General features: G+C 49.9%; 1 protein-coding gene across 1 annotated transcript in view; it reads left to right on the forward strand.

Annotated features, from left to right (window-relative positions):
- UNC5D (unc-5 netrin receptor D) overlaps positions 1–21,276 on the forward strand; it is a gene marked incomplete at its 5' end in the record, with an annotated part of 53,786 nt that extends 32,510 nt beyond the window's left edge. Inside the window, 9 exons of the mRNA XM_017732531.1 lie at positions 8–83; positions 1,640–2,017; positions 3,827–3,911; positions 5,552–5,720; positions 6,746–6,973; positions 9,033–9,182; positions 11,716–11,880; positions 13,474–13,652; positions 14,981–21,276. Coding sequence (XP_017588020.1) covers positions 8–83; positions 1,640–2,017; positions 3,827–3,911; positions 5,552–5,720; positions 6,746–6,973; positions 9,033–9,182; positions 11,716–11,880; positions 13,474–13,652; positions 14,981–15,182 — 1,632 coding nt within the window. The remainder of the gene's footprint in view (positions 1–7; positions 84–1,639; positions 2,018–3,826; positions 3,912–5,551; positions 5,721–6,745; positions 6,974–9,032; positions 9,183–11,715; positions 11,881–13,473; positions 13,653–14,980) is intronic.
- Positions 21,277–23,007: the final 1,731 nt, after the last annotated feature.

Below are 23,007 nucleotides of genomic sequence, written 5' to 3' on the forward strand. Positions count from 1 at the left end.
GAGTGAGTACGGCGTGGATGTCATTGATTCCTCTGCACTCACGGGAGGCTTCCAGACTTTTAATTTTAAAACAGTCAGACAAGGTTAGTGCGGCAATTTCCTTCTCTTCTCTGCAGAGCTCCCACTGCTCAGGCACGCCTGGATTTGGGGAGGGCGGTTTGGGGCAGCCAGGGCAGGGCCAGGGACCCTGGAACTGGCTCTGGGGTGTCCCACAGACACAGAATCCTTCTTGGCCACACTCCAGATGCTTTAGAAATGCTGTCCCCACCTTCTGCACTGACTTAGGGAAAGCTCAAACTAAAGCAAAGAACCAAACCAGAGCAAGCCCAGGCAGCACAGCTGTACTTCCCTCCTGTTCTCAGTTCAGACCTTGCCCTCACTCCAAGAAAAGGGATTATTCTTTTACTGATACTCTGAGACCCCCAGCTGGAAGTGGTTTGTGACCTGCTGTAACACACAGACACCACAGTCTGTGGGGAATAAATGTGTGTAAAACTGGTTTTGTTAAAAAAGATCCCTAAAACTCTAGAAAAAGCCCCACCAGTGCCATAAAATACGGACAAAACATTTACTAAAATCACTGCTCGGGTTTTCAGGAACGTTGTTTCCTTTGAGCAGGAAGGTGGGGAGGGAGAGAAATGGGGATGAAAGCAGAATGTTTCTCTGATGCTGTGCTGCCATTCTACCTCAGACCTGCCTGATTGTGGGTGGGTGGGAGTGTGGGCGGGGTGTGAAAGTGTCCCCATGTCTCTGTTCTCTCTTCAGAAAAGGGAAATATGTTGCAGAGTTTGTTTGGGGGGGTTTTGTGGTGTTGTTTTTACAGTTTCTTTATTTCCTGGAGACGTTCCTCACCAAGCATGACTTGCAAGAAATTGGGAAAAGGGCTTGGCAGACAAGGACGTTTGAAGGAGGTTCATTCATCCATTTCTAAATCCAAACCTTTAATTAGGGCTGTGTAAATCTCAATGACTGCCTCAGATAGGAACATTTTCCTTTGTGGTTCAGTTTGAATCTTGTTTTGAGTCTGGGGAATTGTTTGCTTGCCTTAATGCTTAAAACCTTTCGTTCTGGATGCTCTGAAAATACCCAACTAAAAAAACTAAACAACCAAAGTAAAAGATCCCACCACAAAACCAAACAGCTCAAGGGTTCAGGCCCTAAATCCAGCCACTCCTTCTCATTTTTCAGAGTGTTTTTTGAGGTAAAATGCCTCTAAATGAATAACTGTGGTGTCTTTCCCTGTATTACTCTTGTCCCACTTCCCTTTCAGCCCAGTTTCCCTCAGGCATGACGTTGTGGGTTTGTGTAAAAGGTCTGCGGGAAGATGTTGTCACTCAGTGGGGTTTAATGTAAGGAAAGAAAACAACAAGAGGGAAAAAAGGGCAAACTCACAAACTTGAATCCAAAACAAAAGGAGGCTCCTCCTTGGATTCCTTGGAGCTGCCTCAGGTGTGGGAAGCATGAAGTGTGTCGGATCTTTGCATCAGTTCCTCTGTTCTCTGACGTGGCCTGGTGTGATTCTGAGCTCTGAGAGCTCGAGGAGGGCAGAGCGAGTCCCAGCGGGAACGGGGAGGGCTCGGGAAGGGATCCCTCAGGTGTCCCCTCCCTCCGTGACACCCCCCTGCTCCTGTGCCCACAGGTAACTCCCTGCTCCTGAACTCGTCCCTGCAGCCCGACCTGACGGTCAGCAGGACCTACAGCGGCCCCATCTGCCTGCAGGACCCCCTGGACAAGGAGCTGATGACGGAGTCGTCGCTGTTCAACCCCCTGGCAGACATCAAGGTCAAGGTGCAGAGCTCCTTCATGGTGTCCCTGGGTGTCACCGAGAGAGCTGAGTACCAGGGCAAGGCCCACCCCGGGACCTTCCCCCACGGGAACCACAGGGCCTTCGGGACAATCCAGGCCAGGAACAAGGCCATGTACATCCAGAACCTGGCCTCCATCTCCACCAGCAGCGAGCTGAGGACCACGGCCCTGTTCGGGCACCTGGGGGGCCGTTTGGTGGTTCCAAACACAGGTGGGTGGATCCTTTCTCATTAAAAGCACATAAAAGAATTTTAGATTAGGCTGCCTGATGCCGCGTTTTATAACGAAATCTAAAAAAAAATGCCAGGAAAGGAGAAGTAGGGGCCCCGTTAATGCAAATTTTGGGAAGTAGGGCACGTTGCCCACACAGGACACAAGTGATCAGAGGGAAGCCTGGGCTGAGGAGTGAGGAGGCATTATGCCTGTTTGAACTGTTCTAAATTACTGCCTCTCTTGATGTGTTCAGCATGAAAGTCACATTAATCAAAGCTGTGGCTTGCTTGGATCCTGCTCCAAAGGAAAGGCTCCCCGGGAAGGGGTCGATTCTGGATCTTATGTAAGGGGCTCACGTTCCAGCAGCAGCACCGGGCCCCACAGCCCTGCCTGGGGGGCAGAGGGACAGCCAGGCCTGGGGACAGCCCCACTGCCCACCAGGGTCCTGCCCCTTCCTGCCTGTCTGTTTCCGCTTTCTTGGAGCAAAAGGTGCACAATTCCCACAGCTGGGCCCTTCCGAGTCAGCCCCGTCCCGGGCTGGGTGCTGGCTGGGATGTTCCCTTTGCTTTGTGTCAGGAGTTCCGTGACTTCAGGGCTTTGTGGGACGTCTTTGAGACTTCAGAATTGTTTGTGAAATGAGCTGAACAGCAGCTCAGAGCCAGCAAAGGCTGTCAGGGTCCCAGCCCTGCAGTTGTACCACAGGGCTGTGTTTGCTTCACCCTGAGCCACAATCCTTACCTTGGGCATCTTCTCTCTCCAAAAGGCAGCACAAAAAGCCAGATACCCCATTGCCAGCTAAGGGTTATCATCCTTCAAACTGCAGTGACATTTATTCACTTTAAATTCAGCTTTGTTTTCGTTTGACCAGTGGCTCTGGGATTATCTGCTGCTCTCTGGTTGAACTGGATGATTTAGAGCTTTATCCTTCATGTCCCATAAAACGGGTGCGTTAAAGGTTACCATAAAAAACGTGGTTTGTGTTTAGAGAGGATTGATAACAGCGACAGTCCAGGGCTGCACTGTCATGCACAACACGTGGAATGTTTGCATTTCTCCACAGACTGGATTTGTGTTGAGGAAGGAACATTGCAGAGGCACTGAGTGAAGGCATGAATTAAGAATTCCCTCATACTGTATATTTAGCTACTTTATGTAATGATAGTCCCATCAATTAGATTATTAAAATATGTATTTGGTCCACTTGCAATTTATGTAATTCTGCTGCCTTTATGTAAGATCAGCTTTGCTAAGCAGTTGTAAATTCCAGTGTGATCAAGTCAGTGCCTCTCCGAGGCTCTGCAGTGTGTGACAGATGCAGTCAAACACATCCCTCCTCTCCTGAGAGGGAGATATAAAGCAGTTTAATTCCAGTGGTACCCAGTGGAAAACTCCCTTGTTAACTTCTGATCCCCTCTGGTGGTGTAAAAGGAGAATGGGGTCACTTGGATCCAGGGGCTGGGATGTGTAGGAACAAAGGGGTGATCGCCCTGCAGGCTCAGGCTGGGGCAGGGGCTCTCTCCATGACGAGATTCCCCGGGACCCCACAATGATCAGGTTTGATTTCAAAAAGGAAAGGGGGAAAGAGCTTTCAAGAGGCTTTTTGGGAAATTAGATGTCTTTTCCTTTAATGGAAAAGTAACAGCTTTATTTCCTTTAATCATTTCTTTTCCTTTCATCTGGTGACGTTGCCATTCCAAGCAGGAATTCAGAGGAACATTCCCTTAGGGCTGGTCCCTGGGGTGTGTGTTCCCTGTCCCTTACATCCCTGCCCTTCCCAAGGGTCAGTCCTGCCCTTGTTCTTTTGCAGGGGTCAGTCTGTTGATCCCACACGGAGCTATTCCTGAGGAGAGTTCCTGGGAGATCTACCTGGCCATCACGCAAAAGGAGTCCAGGTGAGAGCACACAAACACAGACCCAGGATCATGGATCTGCTGCCTTCACTGCATGTGGAACGTGCAGGAGTCGCTCCTCGTCCCCATTGCTGCTGTGCCCACCCTGCTGTGACCCTGTGAGGGACACAAAAGTGGCCTTGGAGCAATGCTCCCGTGAAATCCATGGAAACCTTGGACATGCTGCCAAAGGAGATCGTGGGCCTGCTGCTCCCTTCTCCTCTCCCTGCTCAGGGGGAACTCAGCAGCTGCAGCTCAGGCTCTGGGGGTGCTTTGATATTTTTGGACACTTGGAAGCACCGAGGCTTCGGCAGAATTTATTGTTGTGGCACTTGAAAAAAGAAAACAAGAAATTGGCCTTTTTGTTACCCTGTTGTGGCTTTTCTTGCTCCCCTGCAGTCTCCCTCTCAGCAACACTGGTACACAGACTGCAGGGAGGGCCTGGAATATTCCAGCCTTTCCAGCAGGGATGGTGTTTTCAAAGTGCATTTTCTGAGCACCCACAGCTACAGCCCCACCGAGCTGGGAGATGGCAGAGCTGTGCAGAGCCAGCTTGGATTTGGAACCTGAGGGATTTGAGCCCAGGGCTGCACGTCAGGGTGTCACCAGGGGCACTGGAATGGGGTACCCAAGTGAGCTTGGGCTTTTCCCCTTTTTATATCCTGGTTTTATTATTGTATCTTCTTACTTTTGTCTTGGTTGAGGTCCTTTCCCTAATTTTTATCTTGGTTTGAGGTTCTTCCTCTCATTTTTTATCTTGGAAACACCATTTGCTGTAATCTGAGGAGGGAGCTGCATGCCCAGTCATTTAGAAGCTGATAATGGGGATCACACAACCCCAGTGAATTAAAATACAACCAAACAGCACCAAAACCCACAGGGCAAGAGACTTCATTGCTGGCTCAGTGTCCAAGTGAGTCTCCTCTGCTCTGGCACTGCTCCTGCCCAGGTGTTTATTCCAAGAGATGCAGAAAACACGTGGATGCGGGGCTGGGTTAAATTTGAGTGGGAGGGAAGAAAAGCAGATTCTTCTCCGACATTTCAGTCAGCAGGCAGAGGATGCAGCAGCCGTTCATTCAGCCCAGGTGAATCCCTGGAGCTCAGCTGTGCTGGTGGGGTCTCCCCTGCCTGTCCTGGTGCCACAGACATGGTTCCACTTTGCCCAGTCCTAAATCCAAGCAGAGCCCTGTCCCTGAGCCTGTGTAAGTCACTGGGCTCGCTCCTCCTGCAGAATATAAATGGGTTTTCAAAGCAGGGAGATCACACACAATCTGGAAAAATTTATGAGCCTGTGTTTTTTAAACCATAATTTGTTTTATCTTCGCTCCTGTGAAAATATTGTTGATGGCAGCGTTTGAAGGCAGAGCACGGCAGGGACGGGACCAGCTGGTGCTCGAAGCGGGGCTGGCTGGCACAGAGCAGTTTCAGTGCTGGATTTGGGTTAAACAAATTGAAATGTATTTTAAATACCAGAACCCTAAACTGACCGGCCACTGATTGGAGTTAGATGGGTCTAATGGGTTTGTTTCATCTGCAGCTGCTGCTTCCATGTGAAAGGAGCAGAAATGAGCTTATCTTACTCTGTAGCAGAATGTCAGTGAATTCTCACTCCTGACAGCCGCTCTTGTCTTTGCTGCCCCAAGCCTTGAGCCGGAGGGCCCCGAGGTGCTGCTGGGGCCCGAGGTGAGCTGCGGGCCCCCCGAGCTGAGCGTGAGCACTCCCTTCGCGCTGACCATCCCGCACTGCGCCCACGCCGACCCCCAGCACTGGAACATCCACCTCAAAAGGAGGACTCAGCAGGGGAAGTGGGAGGTAAGCTCAGCCCCCAGCCTGTGCCCACGATGGAAGTGGAATTAACCCTTGGTGCAGGCGCAGGTCAGACATTCTGTCAGGGATAGGCACAGAGAGACAGCTGAGAGAAACAATTACAGCAACAAAACCAAGATTTTGCACTTTGTGAAGAAGCAGCAGAATTGTTTTCGGCTGTTTTGCCAAGGTGTGCAAAACTTTATGGCTACAAACCCCATCCATGGATCCCATAACTGCAGCCTGTCCTTTCCCTCTCTGAACCCCGACCTGGATTTTGCTCTGCTTTAAACCATCCCCAGGCCAGGCCAGGGTTCCTAACTCAGATTTACTCAGCCCTTGGGCAGCTCCAGCAGGGCTGGCCACAAGCAGCCTGGAATCACTGAGGAGTGAGACACAGGAACAGAGGGACACAGGGACAGAGGGACACAGGGACACAAGGACGCGGGGACAGAAGGACACAGAGTCACGGGGACAGAAGGACACAGAGTCACAGAGACAGAAGGACACAGGGACACAGGGTCACAGGGTGCAGCTCCTCCTGGCGGGGCTGCAGGGCAGGACTGAGCAGCAAAGGCAGAGCAGAGGGAGTTTTTGCTGGAGGTAAACATGGCTGTAACGGGAGTTCTGGAAGGAAGTCAAACCCCAGCTGTTGTTCAAGGTTTGCTTATTGACTTGAACCTTCAAGGTAATTTTTTAACTTGGGATTGGGGGAAAAAATTAGCCAGGAAGTCAAGAGCACTTGAAAAAAGCCGCTAGAATTGCTTACGCATCATCATTGTTATCGTAGTACACACCGAGCTCTGCACAGGGCATGGCCATAAATCCTCCTGCTGACTCAGGGCTAAATTGGGAATATTCACCCAGGGAAGCAGTCCCCCTTCTCCCTTTCCCCAAGTGCAGCCTGGCTCTCAGCAACACTCTGCATTCCAGTTGAATATAAATAAAGAACTAAAGCCATGACTCCTATTGTCGAGGCCTATTGATTCGACTTCGCTTTATTCTTTTTAAACCTGAATTTCATTTTGCAGGAAGTGATGTCTGTGGAAGAGGAAACTACTTCTTGCTACTGCCTGTTGGATCCTTATGCCTGTCACATTCTCTTAAACAGCTTTGGAACTTATGCCCTAATTGGGGAACCCATCTCTGACTGCGCCGTTCGACAGCTGAAAGTCGCCGTTTTTGGCTGCCTGTCTTGCAATTCTCTGGATTACAATCTGAGGGTTTATTGTATGGATAACACCCCTTGTGCGTTCCAGGTAAATGGCTTCACTTTGCTCCTCTGGGCTTTGTTTCTTTTTCCATAAAATGCTGACATCCTTTTACTCCCTGGGCAGCCCCAAACTTAACCCAATGAGAATATTGCATTTTTTAAGCCACTGCTGCACCATTAGAATAATTCCCTTAATTTTCCTGCAGTTCTGGATTTACATGGAGAGCTTTAGGGTAGCCGAACTCTTTTGTCATTTTTTGCCATCTTCTCAGCTGCCCAAACTCACCCAGCCCTGATTTACAAAAATTGAATTATCCTGCATTTCCTGTAAGAAAAAAAACCAAACCAATCCCCACGTGGCAACTGAAATGATTTTCCTGCGCCATGTTCCAGGACAAAATAATGACATTCGCTGGCTTTTGGTAAACTCAGAAGCTTTAACAAAATGCTTTTCTTTGGGGAACTGAAATGCAAACTGTTGGGAGATGAATTTTACCTTCCTCTTCCCGTCGCACAGGAGTGGAAACACAACTCTGACTGAAGCACACGCTGCTGCCTCTGTGCTTCTAATAAAAGCCAAGGCACCAAAAGGATTGTTAGAGGCTCACAATGGCTTTGTAATTATCCTCTTTATAACACTTAGACAATTAGTGGGTACCGGTGTCTTCCTGATGAGTCTGGAGGAAATGATCAGAAGAATAATTACCAGTTCTCTGCGTTCCCAGGAGCGAGAGCGGGGTGTTTGTAGATACTGAGACAACTCTGCATTCATGGAATGGTACAGCCCTCAAAAGCAAGTCAATATTAGTGGGGAACATGAAGAACACAGAGTTTTTTGGATAAAATATCGGAGTTGGGGTTGCCAAGTTGTGTTTGACAGTTAATCCTGCACAGTGCAAGTTTATATAAAGAGACAAAAGTCATTATTTTTCACTTTTTCCCTGTGTGAAAACTCTCCTTGCTTCTTCAGCAGCTGACGTGGCCCTTTATGAAGTACTGGGTGTGCTGGGAAACTCCTGGCTCTGAAAACTTGGGAGACCCAAGTCCTTTGTGTTTTGCCTTTGCCCAAATGCTGCTGCTGTGGGAGGAGCCCCAGCCCACGAGTGTCGCTGAAGGCAGAGCAGCACTTCCAGAGCATTCAAAAACATCCAGCATGCTCCAGGAATTCTGAGAATAGTTAAGAAATAATCTGCTCCCTTTGTGGCTGGAAACCAAAACCTGAAGTCTCCCAGTTCCTTCCTTCATATGAACCCAACTGCCAGGAGTTAAACCAGACCAAATGCCTGTGAAAATTGGTTTCTAATAGAAATCCATTAGTGCAGTTTCAGAGAGCTCGAGCACTGAATTTCCAGAAGGTCACAACGATTCCAGGAGCTCCTCTAACGATGACTCTGGTCCTGACAAGCACTAAACCCCTCAGATGGACACCGATTTTATATAATTTGTGTGGATTAAGAGAGGTAGTTTGGAAGGGCTGCTTGCCTGCTGATTTTTAAAGACTTCTGCAACCTCTCCTTCCTCACTGGTGTTTTTACTGCAACAGCACAGGAACAAACATTGCTTAAGTACAGGCAGGGGTGATTTTTTTTCTGCCATTACGTTTTAAATTCACAGAATTACATAAAAATGTCGCTTGGAACAGAGCTCTGGAGGGCTGTAGTGCACAGCCCTGCCCAGAGTCTGCCCTTCAGACGGCTCAGGGTCTTGTCCAGAGATTCTGAAAGTGCCCCAGAGACGGGAAATGGAACTGAACGATTTCACCTGAAGTGTTCGAGGGCTCTGTAAAGCCTTGAGAGAAGTTTCTCAGCAAAGCTGCTTTGGGTCCAGCTGTGCTGGGCTGCACTGGGGGTGTTGGAGTGGGGAGACAGCCAAAAATTCAGTGTCCCAACCACCATTATCTGTCCAGAAATGGGGCTGGCAGTGCCCAGACCCAAACCCAGCCTTTTAGGAAATACAAAGATCAACCCCATCAGCTGCCCACGAGAGAAACTCCTCTGCTGCATCCAGCACTGGGGGGAACCAGGAACCTCCACAGAGAGGGATTTTTAATAGATTTGGGGTTTGTTCCTATACTGAAAACATTCTCTCCTCCTCCTCCCTTGCAGGAAGTGGTTTCAGATGAAAGACTCCAAGGAGGGCAATTGCTGGAGGAGCCCAAACTTTTGCATTTTAAAGGCAACACCTGCAGCCTCCAGATCTCAGTGCTGGACGTCCCTCCCTTCCTGTGGAGGATCAAACCCTTCACGGCGTGTCAGGTACCTGGCATTTCACCTGCTTCCCTCTGCACTGGGGTGGGCAGAACCCAAAGGAGACCGAGGTTCCTTTTATTTAAACGGCTTTAAATCTCCCGAGCATTTAACAAAAACATGTTGCCTCTTGATTTTGACAAACACAGATTTCGTTTATAACAGAACGCTGTAAATTTGTCATTTTACAGAAATGCTTGTGCTTTCCCTCATTTCTGTTGCCTCCAACAGAAGGCAAATATTCCTGTTCAAACTTAACCACTCCTCAAGATGTTTCTAATATCTGTCATTCCAGTTTTGACATAACTATGGAAATATGGCTAAAAATGACATTTAAATGTAGCCACGAGTTCAAATCACAGCATGCAGAGACCACGAATTAGAACTGAAGAGCAGCAAATTGGTTTTTTCTCTTCTCCGTTAATTAAAGAGGCTGTTGAAAACCAGAAAGGAAAAAATCAAAACAAAAGAAGAATTTCCAAGGATTTTGGTGACTGGAAATCCTAAGGAATGTGCTGGCACATGGAGTGGGCTGGTTTTAACATACAGCACTCAATTAAAATGCACAATCTCCCTTCTCCCAGAGGCAGGGAGACAATTATCCATCCTCCAGGATTTTAGCAAAAACCCTGTTTTAAATGTGTTGTCACGTTCTCCAAAACATGAGGGCAGTGGGCTCTGAAAGTTACAAACACAGACCCACAGCCAGAGGAAGCCTCTCCTTGTTAACAACGTGGGGAGAATTTGGGCTACAACTTCAGAAATGAAGAAAGAAATTCTTTTCAGCTTCTTAGGGAGAAGAGCTTTTGAGTGTTCCGTTTGTTCTCCTCTCTTACCTGTATTTTAAAAGCCAAACTGAGCAGGATTAGGATGCCCCAGTTCTACAGCAAGGACCTGCCAGTGTGTGCCCCAAAATAAATCAAATCAGAGGAGTTTCCTCCTAATGCAACAAATTCAGTTCTGCTCCCAGCAGATTACGGAGCTCCATACTTTGATTAATTTATTGTCTCTTAATCCCTTGTCCAAACATGAAGAATAAATGTCTGGAATTCAACCTCCAAGTGCCATTTAGAGCCTGATCAGAGCAGGGACTCAGGGCTGGAAAAAAGCCTGTGCAAAACCTCTGCTGCCAGAATGGGCTGACCCGGGGCTGCCCCGACCCAAAGGAATATTTACATTTTATAACCGAGCGTAATTGGGATGGCTTGGGCAGCTCAGAAACACAATCATTGTTCCTGAGAGGAGCTGCAGAACCTCCCCTGGCTCTGCGCTTCCCTCGCAGCGAAAAGTCTGGTGACAGCTCTGGTTTGCTTCCAGCCTCTTTATAGAGAAAAGAATCTATTTTTGCACGTGGAGTTTCTTCCAGTGTTCCCTGGGTTCCTCTCCTACGTCCCACCCTGTGAGAGCAGCTGCTTGTGCTGCCTGGCAGGAACAACTGAACACAGCCTGTTCCAGGAATGTCTCTGGTCCACCAACAAAACCGCCACGGGCAGTGTGGGGAGGGAAGATTTATGGAAATGATGTCTCAGACAAGCAGCGATGCTGCTCGAAGGCCGGAGCAGATGAATAAATCACGCGGAGGAGCTGGCTGGAAGGCAGCTGGTGGCAGGTGGCACCAGGATTCCTCCAGACTCCGCTCAGAGCCTGTGTTTGTCCTGGCCTGGCAGGAGCAGCTGCCCAGAGCTTGGCTCCCTTCCCACCGGGGATCCCTCAGAAGCTGTGGGTGGTGCAGCAGCAGAGGCAGGGATGGGCATGGCACAGAGCTGGGCAGGCACCTCTGGGCGCTCAGAGCAGCTGTTTGCCTCCCATCCCGCGTCTCCTGGAGCATCCAGCTCTGCCTGGGGCCATGAGATGATTTACGGCCCCTCTGTCTGCAAGGAGCTTCATTATAAAGGCAGGATGGAGCTGGGAGCGTTTCTGGAATACTCCAACCACTCATTGTTGCACCACACGTGGCTGCTCTGTATTGTTTCACACAACTCCTTTCAGCTGAGTGATTCTTCTACTCAGAGTGAAAGCAGAGATGATTACCCTGAAAAAAATCTAATTACAGTTGCTCCACTTCTAACATTTTTCTAATGTTTCCTTTAATGCTGTGAGTATCTCGCTACTACTGCTGTTCCCAGCTCGGGATCCAGCCTGGGGCTGGGCACAGGCAGGGAGCTGTGGGGAGAAGGGGAGGGTGGCAGGGCCAGGGCAGCTCTTGGTGGGAAGTTCCTTTCCTTGGATTCTGTGTACAGGGTGATTCCAAGGAGACATAGAGAGGACTCCTGATCCTGGCAAGGGGGAGGAAGTGAAACCCTTCCTTTTTAAGAGTTTTTAAGCATCTTTTTTGAGAGTTTCCCATCACTTGTTCCCCTGGATGAACCCTGAGCTCCCGGTCACTGCAAAATCTTGGTGTTTATGAATGGAATTGTCACGTACTGGCTTTGTGCTGCTCGGAGCCGGAGAGGACGTTCCTGAGCTCACCCCAGCAGGGCAGGATGTGGGTGGGTGTTTTCCCCTCGCGTCCCCCGGCCCTGACGCTGTGCCCGTTCCCCAGGAGGTGCCGTTCTCCCGCGTGTGGCGCGGCAGCCCCCGGCCCCTGCTCGGCGCCTTCTCCCTGGAGCGCTTCAGCCCCGCCACCACCCAGCTGTGCTGCAAGGTGTGCGTCCGGCAGCTGCAGGGCCACGAGCAGCTGCTGCACATCCAGACCTCCGTCCTCGAGGTAAAGCTCCGGCACCCCCTGTTCTGTCGGGCGAGAGGGTCACAGAACAGAATCCTGGAATGGGCTGGGCTGGGCTGGGCTAGGGTGGAAGGACCTTAAAGCACATCCAGTCCCACCCCTACCATGGGCAGGGCCACCTTCCTCCATCCCAGGTTGCTCCAAGCCCCTTGGACCCTTCCAGGGATGGGCCACAGCCTCCCTGGGCCCTGGTTCCATCCCCATTTTTGTCCCTTCCCTGTGTAGTTTTTGCTCAAAGCTGTAACCAGTCTTTAAAGCCTTGCAGATCCCATTTCCAGCAGAAATCAAGGCACAGAGACTCGTCAGCACTAATGATAATTTATCAATCATTTAATAATTTATTGTTTGGGTTGGTGGTTGCAGTTTTCTAGCAAGAAGCTCTTGCAGAGCACTGAGGGCTGGGTACAAACCGTGTCTCATGGGGCCTGGGCCCTGCTCACAGCTAAAAGAGATCAAACCCACAGCTGAGCAAGCTGCTGGTCCGTCCCACAGCAACAAGAACTTCAGCAGGTTCATTTTTTTTTAGATTATTGAGTATCTTTGTTGATTAATCCAGATTAATACCTCTGCACCCAGAAATGCTCCGTGCAGGGAGTGCAGCAGCTGGGCAAGAGCAGCACAGACATCATCCTGTATAAAAACTCCTCAGAACTGGCCGAGTGTTTTTCCACTCCTTTTTTGTCATTTCATAAAACCCCTCTGCCGCTCTCTCTGTATCTCCAGCCCGTGCTGCTGCTGCTGCTGCCATGTTTCCCCTCTCTGCTGTGTTTTTAAGGGCCCTGTCTGTACACAAGTCCCCAGAGCATGTTCCAGCTCTGCCTTCAAACAGATTTGCTGGTGTGGAAGCTTTTCTCATGCCTATCTCCAGCAGTGATTGAAGAGGGAGGATAATTTGACTGCAAAATAAATCTATAAGTGACACCTCCCCCCCGGAGCTGCTCCTTGCGTGACAATGCCCGGAGCGCCCGGGTCGCTGTGCTTATCTCAAACGTGCAGGGCAGGAGCATCTCCCGCTCTGAATATGGAACAGGAGCAGCCAGAGCCCGGGGTGGAGCTGCAGCACCATTGCTGGGCCTGGCTGGCCCTGGGGATGTGTCAGAAATGTTGGATGAAGAGGCTGCGCCATCACTGTGGGTTAATATTGATGCTGTGTCACTCTCGGATGAGTAATGCACTGAAATTTGACTCGTGTTATGCAAGACTGGTGGAAAAGATCTACAAAGGACCTGGATTTCAGGGAGGGTGGGAGAGCTGAGGTGCTTACGGAATTCAGGTGTTTATAAAAACCCAAACAAACAAAGAAACAAATTTGTGTGTCCATGTTTCAGGCTTAAGCACTTGAAGATTTAGAAACCCAGCACTGCTCTGCAACACAAAGATAACCAAAAGAGAAAACTCATAGAAGGAAAATAACACTTTTAAAGGTTTTTATGCAGAAGTCCTTGTGATGTTCTCCCAAATCACAAGAGCACCTCTTAGCTCTGTCATTTTCTGGTATCAATTCAAGCCACAGGAGGAATCTGAGGCCCAGGTTTGATTCTTCCTTTACCTGCTTTGCTTTCCTGTTCCCTGCAGACTGAGAGGGAGAACATCACCTTCTTTGCACACGAGGACAGCAACTTCCCCGCCCAGCTGGGCCCCAAGGCCTTCAAGATCCCGCACTCGATCCGGCAGCGGATCTGCGCCACCTTCGACGCCCCCAGCGCCAAGGGCAAGGACTGGCAGATGCTGGCCCAGAAAAACAGCATCAACAGGTGATGGCAGGGCCCTGGCAGCGGGACTTTGCACCTGAAGTGGGAATTAGTCACTGTGCAGGGGGTGGTGTGTTTGTTTGTTCGCTGGTGCCAGGGGTGTGGGTGGGGAATTAAGGGCTCTCAGGGCTGAGTGGGGGTCACTCCTCATTTCCTTCGTGAGCAGCTGCTGGGAGCTGTCAGCTCCTCGTCCTGGGCTGGGCATTTTTCTGTCCACCCTCAGGAGTCCAAGGCTGCAGAAGGATTTTGTCCATCATGGAAACAGGTGTTCAAAGCACTTAGGAGGCTGCACGTTCCCCCAGACAAATCCCCTTGGCTTTCATGGGTGCATTTCCTATTCCAAAATGAATCCTGCAGATTTTTTCTTTTTTAAGGGAAAGACATTTTTGAAAGAGAGAGTCATGCTCTACTGTTAGGAGTAATAATATTATGATTATTAAAACTGAAAGATGCTGTAAAAACCAATTTACTTCTTACTTTGCTTTTTCCGCTTGGCTAAATTAAATCGGTGGAGGCAGCTCCCTCACAAAATATTTTCTGATTGTCACAAACTCGATGAATGTGTTCCCAGGGGAGCAGAGGAATACTTAAATCAAGCAAAGTAACTTTCCATTGGTTTCTTTCTTTGCATGGGAACCTCAATAAACCACATCTGAGCCAAAGGAAAAACAGTTTTGGATAAACATTTTTGTTTTACTGAATTCTGTGCAAATCACCCCTGCAGGGTCCTGAAAATTGCTCATTAACAAAACAGAAAATCCCAGATGAAAGGTGGTGTGTCTTTGCATGACCACAGGCATCAACTGCTGTTACAGAATCCCTCTCCCTGTCCAATCCCTGCTGCATTTCCCAGAGATGCTTCCCAGAAGCAGATTTGTTTGCCCATCCCGAGGGCAGCACTGCTGGGCCTGAGACACCCCGGGCTCACTGTCCTTGTGCTGGGCTGGGCAGGTGCCACCTGAGGAACCGCCCTGGGCTCGTGGTCACTGTCCTTGTGCTGGGCTGGGCAGGTGCCCCCTGAGGAACCACCCCGGGCTCGTGGTCACTGTCCTTGTGCTGGGCCGGGCAGGTGCCACCTGAGGAACCATCCCGGGCTCGTGGTCACTGTCCTTGTGCTGGGCTGGGCAGGTGCCACCTGAGGAACCACCCCGGGCTCATGGTCATGGTCCTTATGCTGGGCCGGGCAGGTGCCATGTGAGGAGCCACCACACTGGGGGGCTCCTCAGCTCATCCCCCCAGCTCTGCTGGAGGATTTTTATTTTCCCAGTGTGGGCACAGGGTGCAGCTGCAGCCCGGGCTGCTCCTCATGCTTTTTCCCTCCTTCCCTGCAGGAATCTCTCGTTCTTTGCCACCCAGAGCAGCCCCTCCGCTGTCATCCTGGACCTGTGGGAGGCGCGGCACCAGCACGATGGGGACCTGGACTCGCTGGCCTGCGCCCTGGAGGAGATAGGAAGGACACACTCCAAAGTCTCAGACGTGGCAGAGCCCGAGCTCGAGGAGCCCGAGTTCCCCTCCAGCAGGAACGGGCTTTAGTCCCTCTGTACCCCCAGGACGCGCGGCCAGCCCGGCTCTGACACTGGGGCAGGGGACAGGAGGGTTTGTGCCCCGTGGGGATGGACTCACCCCACACAGCAGTGGCAGTGGGAGGAGCAGAAGCAGCCCTGCTAAAAATCCTCTGGTGATCAGGAAAATGAGATTCTCCCTGTCCTCCTCCACTTAAAATCCGTCTTTTGGTGTCCCGAACAAAGCTGCACTTCTGCCAGCCCCGGGGCAGGAAGGAGAGGGACACAGAGCCATAAGAGGTAAATGTTATCGTGTATTTAGGAACCAGTCATGTCAATGTAATGCCTAGTGAAAATCAACAAATGATGTTGGATATTTAGAGCCACTGGAGGTTAACCCCGGTTAAAAGGTTTCTCACTTCGAGAGTGGTTTAAAATCCCATCACATTGTCACTTTATGTCTGCTACAGGAAAACTGAAAATTTGGCCTTATCCTGTTCAGATGTTTGAGGAATTAGAAGATCTCATAATTATCTCATATCATGTGTATTCCAAATAATTTCTTTGAAAAATTTAGTCCCTTAATGAATGTATGTTTGCTGCAGAGCTTTGCTGCCTGCCCTGTTACCAAAATGACAGAACGAACCCCTTCTCCCTGAGACTGGGGGGTGTGCACACGCAAGAGGAATTTTCTAATTTTCTACGTCTGCAAACTTTCTTAGTCAAAAACTGTCTTTGGGGGTGGATTTAAATAACCAAATAACACACGGGAAATTTCCAGCCCTGTTTTAGCGAGTTGAGACGTTTATTTTTATTACTTCATGCTCTGGGGCTGAGCTAAGGAAAGGTGAAGGCAATCAGCACAGCTTCGTTTTGGTTTGGTTTCAGACTGAAACCACAAACCCCACACGGCACTGCCAACACTGGCCTTGATTCTGTTGCACATTTTGGGAATTTCACAGGATCCAGAGCTGGCTGTGTTACACTTGGTTTAGTTACAAATTCACCACCAAAATCAGAGCCTAACCAGAGAATTCGCCTCGTTTTTATCCGTTCCATACAAATATGATTTCTGACTTCACCCAAACCAAAAAGAGCTTGTCACTGTGAGCGAGGGCCTGGTGGAGCTGGTACTGAGCCAAATCTCACCATTATTTTGACCATTCTTTTCACCCACATCCTTCACCAGTTCGTGTGGCTGCCAGGGGCACAGCCAGGAGAAAGCAGGAACAGAAATGAGGCTTTGGGAGCTTTGTGGAAATGCAGGAAACTGAAAACAAGGATTTGGGGGCTTTTTTAGCCTCGTGAGAGAGCAGCACAACAGGGCAGGTCCAGTCTGGAACTATTCCTTCACCCGGGATTGCAGTGTGAAAACCTCAACAACAACAACAACAACCACCACAACTCTCTCCTGGCTCCTGCTGCTCTGAACTTGCAAATGTCGCTGCTCTCCCAGCTCAGAAATACCCTGAGACTTGGGAATCCTGAGACTTGGGAATCCTGAGACCTGTGCAAACATTTCCTGCAGCTCAGCGTCTCCCGCAGCCTGGCAGGAGCTCCTGCGTGCAGGGGCAGCGCGGCGGCTGCCAGCAGATTGAGGGGCAGACAGAAATACCGGCAGAGCCGGCAGCAAGCTGTCACTGCTTTTAGCAGCACATGCTCCTCGCTGGGCTGGAATTATATTTCCAGTGACTGCCAGTCCTCCTCCTCAGAAACCTGTTCTTCGTTGGACAAAATGTCAGGCATTAGAAAAAACAAAATAAGGAATGGCATCCAGGGAAAAGCGGCAGTGTCTGTGAGCTGCCGTTGTCGGGGAAACCGGCCCCAGACTGTCTCCAGCAGGGAATTTGTTCTCAGCGCCTCAGATCAGCTCTGGTTCTTGAGCAGGCTGGGGCTGGGTCCCCCAGCAGAGCCCCAGCCAGGCCTGCAGGTGCTGCAGGGCCATTCCCGAGAGCTGCATCCTCCTGCTCTGTTTTCCAAACCCCTGGGAGCTCCCCTGACATCCCGGGCCCCAAGGAGCTCCTGTGAGCTCAGCCCTCCCATCTTCTCCCCAGGGAACACCCAGGGGTTCTGTCAAGCCTTGGGAGCTCTGGAGACCCTCCCAGTGCAGGACACCCAGCTCTGGTGGGAGCAGAGCCCAGCCTGGGCTGGTCCCCCAAAGCTCAGCTCGGAGGGACCCCAGCCCTGCACTGGAATCCCAGTTCCACCCACAATCCCATGGAGTTCATGTCCTGAAAGGGAATAAATGTCCAAACTGGACCATGCCAGAAGGAAACTGTTTCCTTGTGGCCTGGGGCAGGGCTCACTTGGATTTTGCCCTTTAGGTTTTGCTCCCTGGTTTTCCTTCCCTTTGGCCAAAGCAGTTCTCTGTTGCTGATCTCACTCTTTGAGAACCTGAATATCAACAGCTCTCGAGTTTTCCGTCCTACTCCTGACTGTTTTGATGCTCTTATATCTTTGAATGGACCAGAAATGCCCCAAATATTTATTTCCTTTCTCCCTTTCTCTTAAAAAGACCTTTTGGAAACCTGTGCACATATTTACATGATTTGACCCAAAACACAGATGTAGAGGAGCACCTCTACAAAAGGAAAAGGATTAGAGGCAAGAAATTAAAAATTCATTCCTTTCTTCTGTTGTATAAATTACGATATTTAAAAAACAATTTTCCCGAACTAGGAAGTAAAAGAAAGAGAAATGTGATTTTACCCCCTGTAGATTCCACGTGGCTGCCCTGGCTCTGCTCAGAGGAAAGAGCCATTTTGATTTCACATCACCAAAGAATCTGCTTTAATAGATTTTCATCTTCCTGAGCACTTTGCCCAGGTATTTCTGTGCCGTGAGTCATTCCAGACTAATGGTTGCATTTTAAAAATGACTTCCAGCTCCGCCAGCACCATAAAGCTCATTTCCATTTCATACCGCCCTGCACTCCCACGGAAATTTTATTGGGATTATTGCCATGGCTGAAAAGATACCAACAGAATTCTCTCAAAATCCAGAGAACTGCTTTTGTCATTGGTTTTATCTCTGGCTGCAGCTGGGCCTGGGCACTGCTGGCTTTCAGAGACACTTACTCAGTATAAATCACCAAAAAGGGATCTTGCAGGGTCCAGCGTATTCACACCACACTGCAAGTCCATTCTTCTTCCCCACTTGCAAGGCAGTGCTGTATGAGTTTTATCACATTCAATAACTGATCAATTCCAGAGCAGCTCAGGTCCCTGGTGAGTGAAACAAGGGAGGGACTGGGCTGGGCTCCTGGTCACCATCAGAATCTTCTTTCTCCAGGCTGTTTCTGCCTGTCAAACACAGATTGCAGTGAAGAGCTGCGTTAGTTCTTGGCTGGTAATTAATGGAGTGGAAAACAGGAAATGAGATTTTAAGCCCTTGGCAGCCATGGATGAGCTCCAGGGTTGCCTCTCTGGCCTCTCCTTGACTGATTCCCCCAAGGAGCTCTCACCTGTGGCACAGCAGGAGCAGGTGAGCATCCCTCACCCAGAGCCTGTTCCATGCTACCCCTGCTGTGGAGCGTTTCCCAGGGCTTGTTCATTGCTGGGATGAGCTTTGGTGAAACTCCTCCCTGGACTCTGGGGGGTTTCTGTGACAGCACATGGAACACAGATCTGTCCTTCCTTGGACATTCATGATGGTCTGGTTAAAATTACCGAAAGGATTCCTGAGCAAATCCAGTAATTAACCCACACGGTTCCTGCAGCCCCCACTGCCACTGCAGGTGCTGGTGATCATGACCCATTCCCAGGTATTTCTGTGCCGTGAGTCATTCCAGACTAATGGTTACATTTTAAACTGGAACGCAGTCTTGCCTTTCCTCATTGCCAATACCAGCAGCAATGGTAGCAAAAACCTCGTTTCCAACACAGACAGAAAGAAATAAATCACTCTAGGATTAAGGACTCACTCGGAGCATCGATGGATGGTGACAGTGTCCGCAGGGCAGGAGGCAGAGCCGCTGCTCTGCTCCTGCCACGAGTGAAGGAGAACCTGTCCGTATCCGTGTTCACTGTTCTGTCCAAAAATCCAATAAATGTCTAGGAATTTGCCACTATATTTTTTGTATTAGAGGTGAATAGTGCAGATTCTACTGGTGTTTCTTGTCTGGGGCTGGGGGGGTTGGGGGGGCTGTAGTTCTCAAGCTGTTGCAAAAGCTGCTTTAACTGAGCTGTGGAGTTGTCTTGGTTTGTGCTTTACAAGGGAGGGCCAGGACTCGTGGGCAGCGTGCCCTCCTCATGCCACAGGGTGCCCAGAGCAGGAGCCACTGTGCCCTGCAGCCAGGGCTGAGCTGTCCCTGGGCTGGTGTGTGCCCACAGGGCCATGGCTGTGCCAGCAGAGCCGTGGCTGTGCCAGCAGAGCCATGGCTGTGCCTGCAGTGCCGTGGTTGTACCCGCAGAGCTGTGGTTGTACCTGCAGAGCTGTGGTTGTGCCCACAGGGCTGTGGTGGTACCCACAGGGCCGTGGTTGTGCCGGCAGAGCCACGGTTGTGCCAGCAGAGCCACGGTTCTGCCCACAGGGCTGTGGTTGTGCCCACAGGGCCGTGGTTGTACCTGCAGAGCTGCAGTTGTGCCCACAGGGCTGTGGTGGTACTCACAGGGCCGTGGTTGTACCCACAGAGCCATGGTGGTACCCACAGGGCTGGGGTTGTGCCAGCAGAGCCATGGTTGTGCCAGCAGAGCCGTGGTTGTGCCCACAGGGCCATGACTCTGCCCACAGCTGCTCCCTCCGTGTGCCTCGCGAGCCCTCGGTGCAGAGCGGAGCCCGTGTCACCCGTGTCACCCGTCACTGTACGTAGGCCTCACTGTCCAGCCCCAGGAAATGTGTAGCACTTCATGAAGTTCAGGGTGTCCTGCACCGAGCTTGGCACGGCGGGAGGGGAGGACACAGATCTGACCCAGGAACAGGGATGGTTCCTCCCAAACCCTGCCAGGACTGACGACACTTGGGTCTGGCAGTGTGAAACACCCAGCACCTGCCGTTCCCCACACTGGGATTGGGAATGTTGACCTATGGCTGGGATGTCTCCTCAAGCAATCCCTTCAGGTTTCCCCATTTGGGCACTGGGGAAGGAATATTTTTAGGTGAAGCTGTAGTTTTTTGCATCCTTTCCCCTTTCAAACCCCAGCCCTCACTGCTGAGCCTCAGGGCTCCCTCAGTGCCTCACCGAGCCGGACGGGGCACACACGAACCCTGGGCTCACAAATCCAGATTCCTGGTACGGATCTGGGAACAGCAAACTGACATCACCTAATCTGGGATTTGGGAGCGAGCAGAGCTGCCTCCTCCCACCTCTCAGTCAAATTCCTCCCACTGTGACTCCGATCCCGGCTGATAAATGGGTACAAAAACGTTAAATGTGCACCTTCTGTTGATCTGGCTGTGGTAAAGTGTGATGCTGGTCAGCCTGGTGAGACTCTGAGCAGTGTCAGACAAGAGATAACAAAATTCCCATTGCATTTTCAACTTCCAAAACTTTGGACCAGCTCTTAGGTGAAAACGGGAGGAGGAACTTCAACCTAACCCAACACAAACTATAACTTCTAAAAAGCAAAAAAAAACCCCACAAGTATTCCTCTAGAGAGACCTCTTTTCTCTTCTGCTCCTTTATTTTTGCAACAAATAGGTTGTGAAAAGGTTGGTTCTTGGCTGCTCTGCCTGAGCCTCCCTCCATGCCCCAGGCTCGGTGTGTTCAGGGTGAAGGGGGGCAGAGCTTTGGATGCTTTCTTTAGGATGAAGCTGAAGGAGTGGGGAAGGGAGACAGAACACGGGATCAAAAGCATGGCCTTGGCTTCATACCACACTTTCTGTGCCTTGTTCTATCAATGTAAATTCTGAATGTTGTACAGTAGAGATACTTGGGAAAGACTCCTTGGAAAAGGCTGCACTGGCTTCTTTTTTCAGCACATGTACATATATAAATATATATACATATATATATTTGGTAATGCCAACCAGCTGTGTTATATTGTCCTGGAGAAGTCAAACTGGACAGTTTGGGTGTTTCTGTAGAGTTTCAGACCTGTACGGCCCCGGCCTTTGGAGAGAAATGTACAGATGGGAATAATGGATATCGGCTATTTATGAATAAAGAGTCTTTTACTGACATCTGACCCTGCTGTCCCTTCACTGCTGGGATCAAACAAGGCACGGCACTGGCAACGTTGGATTCCATGGAGGTTTGGGGGTGGGGTTTTTTTTGTTTTAATAATTCAGTTTATTTCCCTTTCAGAACAGCCCCCAAAACCCTTCCCAGGCCATCCCAGAGACTGAAGGTGGGACAAAGCTCTGGGGCACCCCCAGCACTGTCACACCATCAACCCTCCGTGGGTGACAAATGGGAGCCTGGGCACAGCCCTCACCCTAAGTGGGCTGTAATAAAATGAGTTGTTAATGCACGCAAAGCAGAGGCACAGGACAAGTGCCATAAATCGGGATCTCCTGCCAAGATTTTACTGCCTGCTCTGAAGTTGTTATCAGCAGAGACACCCAACGCCATCTCCTGTCACGCCCCCCTTTAGAACCAACAGCACCGGCATGAACGGCCCCGACAGGCCCTGTAAAACCAGCCGGGATTCATTGTGTTTGCAGGGAAATGGTGGCTGCTATCGTAAGGAGTTCATGCACTGGGATTTAAGGAACAGCCACTTAAAAATGCTGCTGCAAGAAGAGGCTGCTGTGGGGGAAGGTCCTGGTTTGGGCCATTTCAGCCATTCTGAAAACACAACCCCAAGGTGACATTTCCAACACCAAACCCCACCTATTTATTCTTAAGCATCTCAGAAATTATTATTTTAAAAGGACTCAATTTGCAAACAGCTCTGAAAGATTGCATTTAACGAACTGTCAATTAAAATTTGTCTAATTCAAGCCTGAACCTACCAAGAAAAATTGAACTGACACCTCTTAAATGAGACCTTGAGCATCAAACTAGAAAGTCCCCAAAACTCACCTGCAGATGGATTAATGAAGCACTGTGAACCTTAATGTAATTGCAAAAGGAGTAATTCCAGAACCTGCCAGGAATAAAGGGGCACTGAGCCCCTCGCCAGCCAAGCAGGACCTTGAAGACGTCCCAGACTCGTTTAGTGCCACCAAATGTCCCCAGAGCAGGAGGCTCTGGCACAGCCCGTTCCTGTGGGGACAGGGAAAAGAGAAGGAGAGGAAAAGCTTCTCTCCCTGCCTGTGTTTATTTCTTGCTGTGCTTTGAGGCCATTTGGTTGCTGACTCAAATCCTGTAACCCTTCTGTTGTGACAGGAGGCAACACTGCAGAGAAAACTCCTGGTTACAAACACCAGGGACTAATTTAAACCAAACTGAATAAATCCCAATCTGGGCTCTGCTAAGGAGCTTTGCGCTTTTTTACTTTTTTTTTTTTCCTCTTCTGAGATATCAGTTGGATTTTATTTATTTTATTCCAATACTTACCTGCAGACTGTTTTCCCTTATTTTGTTTTTGTTTTTTTTTTTTTTTTTCTTCTTTTTTCCCCTTAGTTCACCAACAGCCACTCGCAGATTCAAACCCTAACTCATGGTCAGTGCCCAAAGTCCTACGGAAAGCTTTGTTAGAAAAACACTCAAATAAATCACAGGCTCTTAAAAATCCATTCAGAGTTCAAAACGAGCTTTAAAGCAGGTCCTTCAAAGAGCTGGGTTCCAAAATCCCGAATTTTGTCTGGGATCTCGGGGTGAGACAGACTGGGCTGCGCAGGAGGGCTCGGAGCTCTCCATCACCTGCTCCACCAGAATTAGTGGGAAGGGCGCTGAAGAGCAGTCACTGAAATCAGAGAGAGAGGGAAAAAAATACTCCCGGCTTTTTGGGAGTGTGAAACAATCAAATATT

This window comes from Corvus brachyrhynchos, unplaced genomic scaffold (assembly GCF_000691975.1).
Source record: "Corvus brachyrhynchos isolate BGI_N302 unplaced genomic scaffold, ASM69197v1 scaffold150, whole genome shotgun sequence".
NCBI classification, from domain to species: Eukaryota; Metazoa; Chordata; class Aves; order Passeriformes; family Corvidae; genus Corvus; species Corvus brachyrhynchos.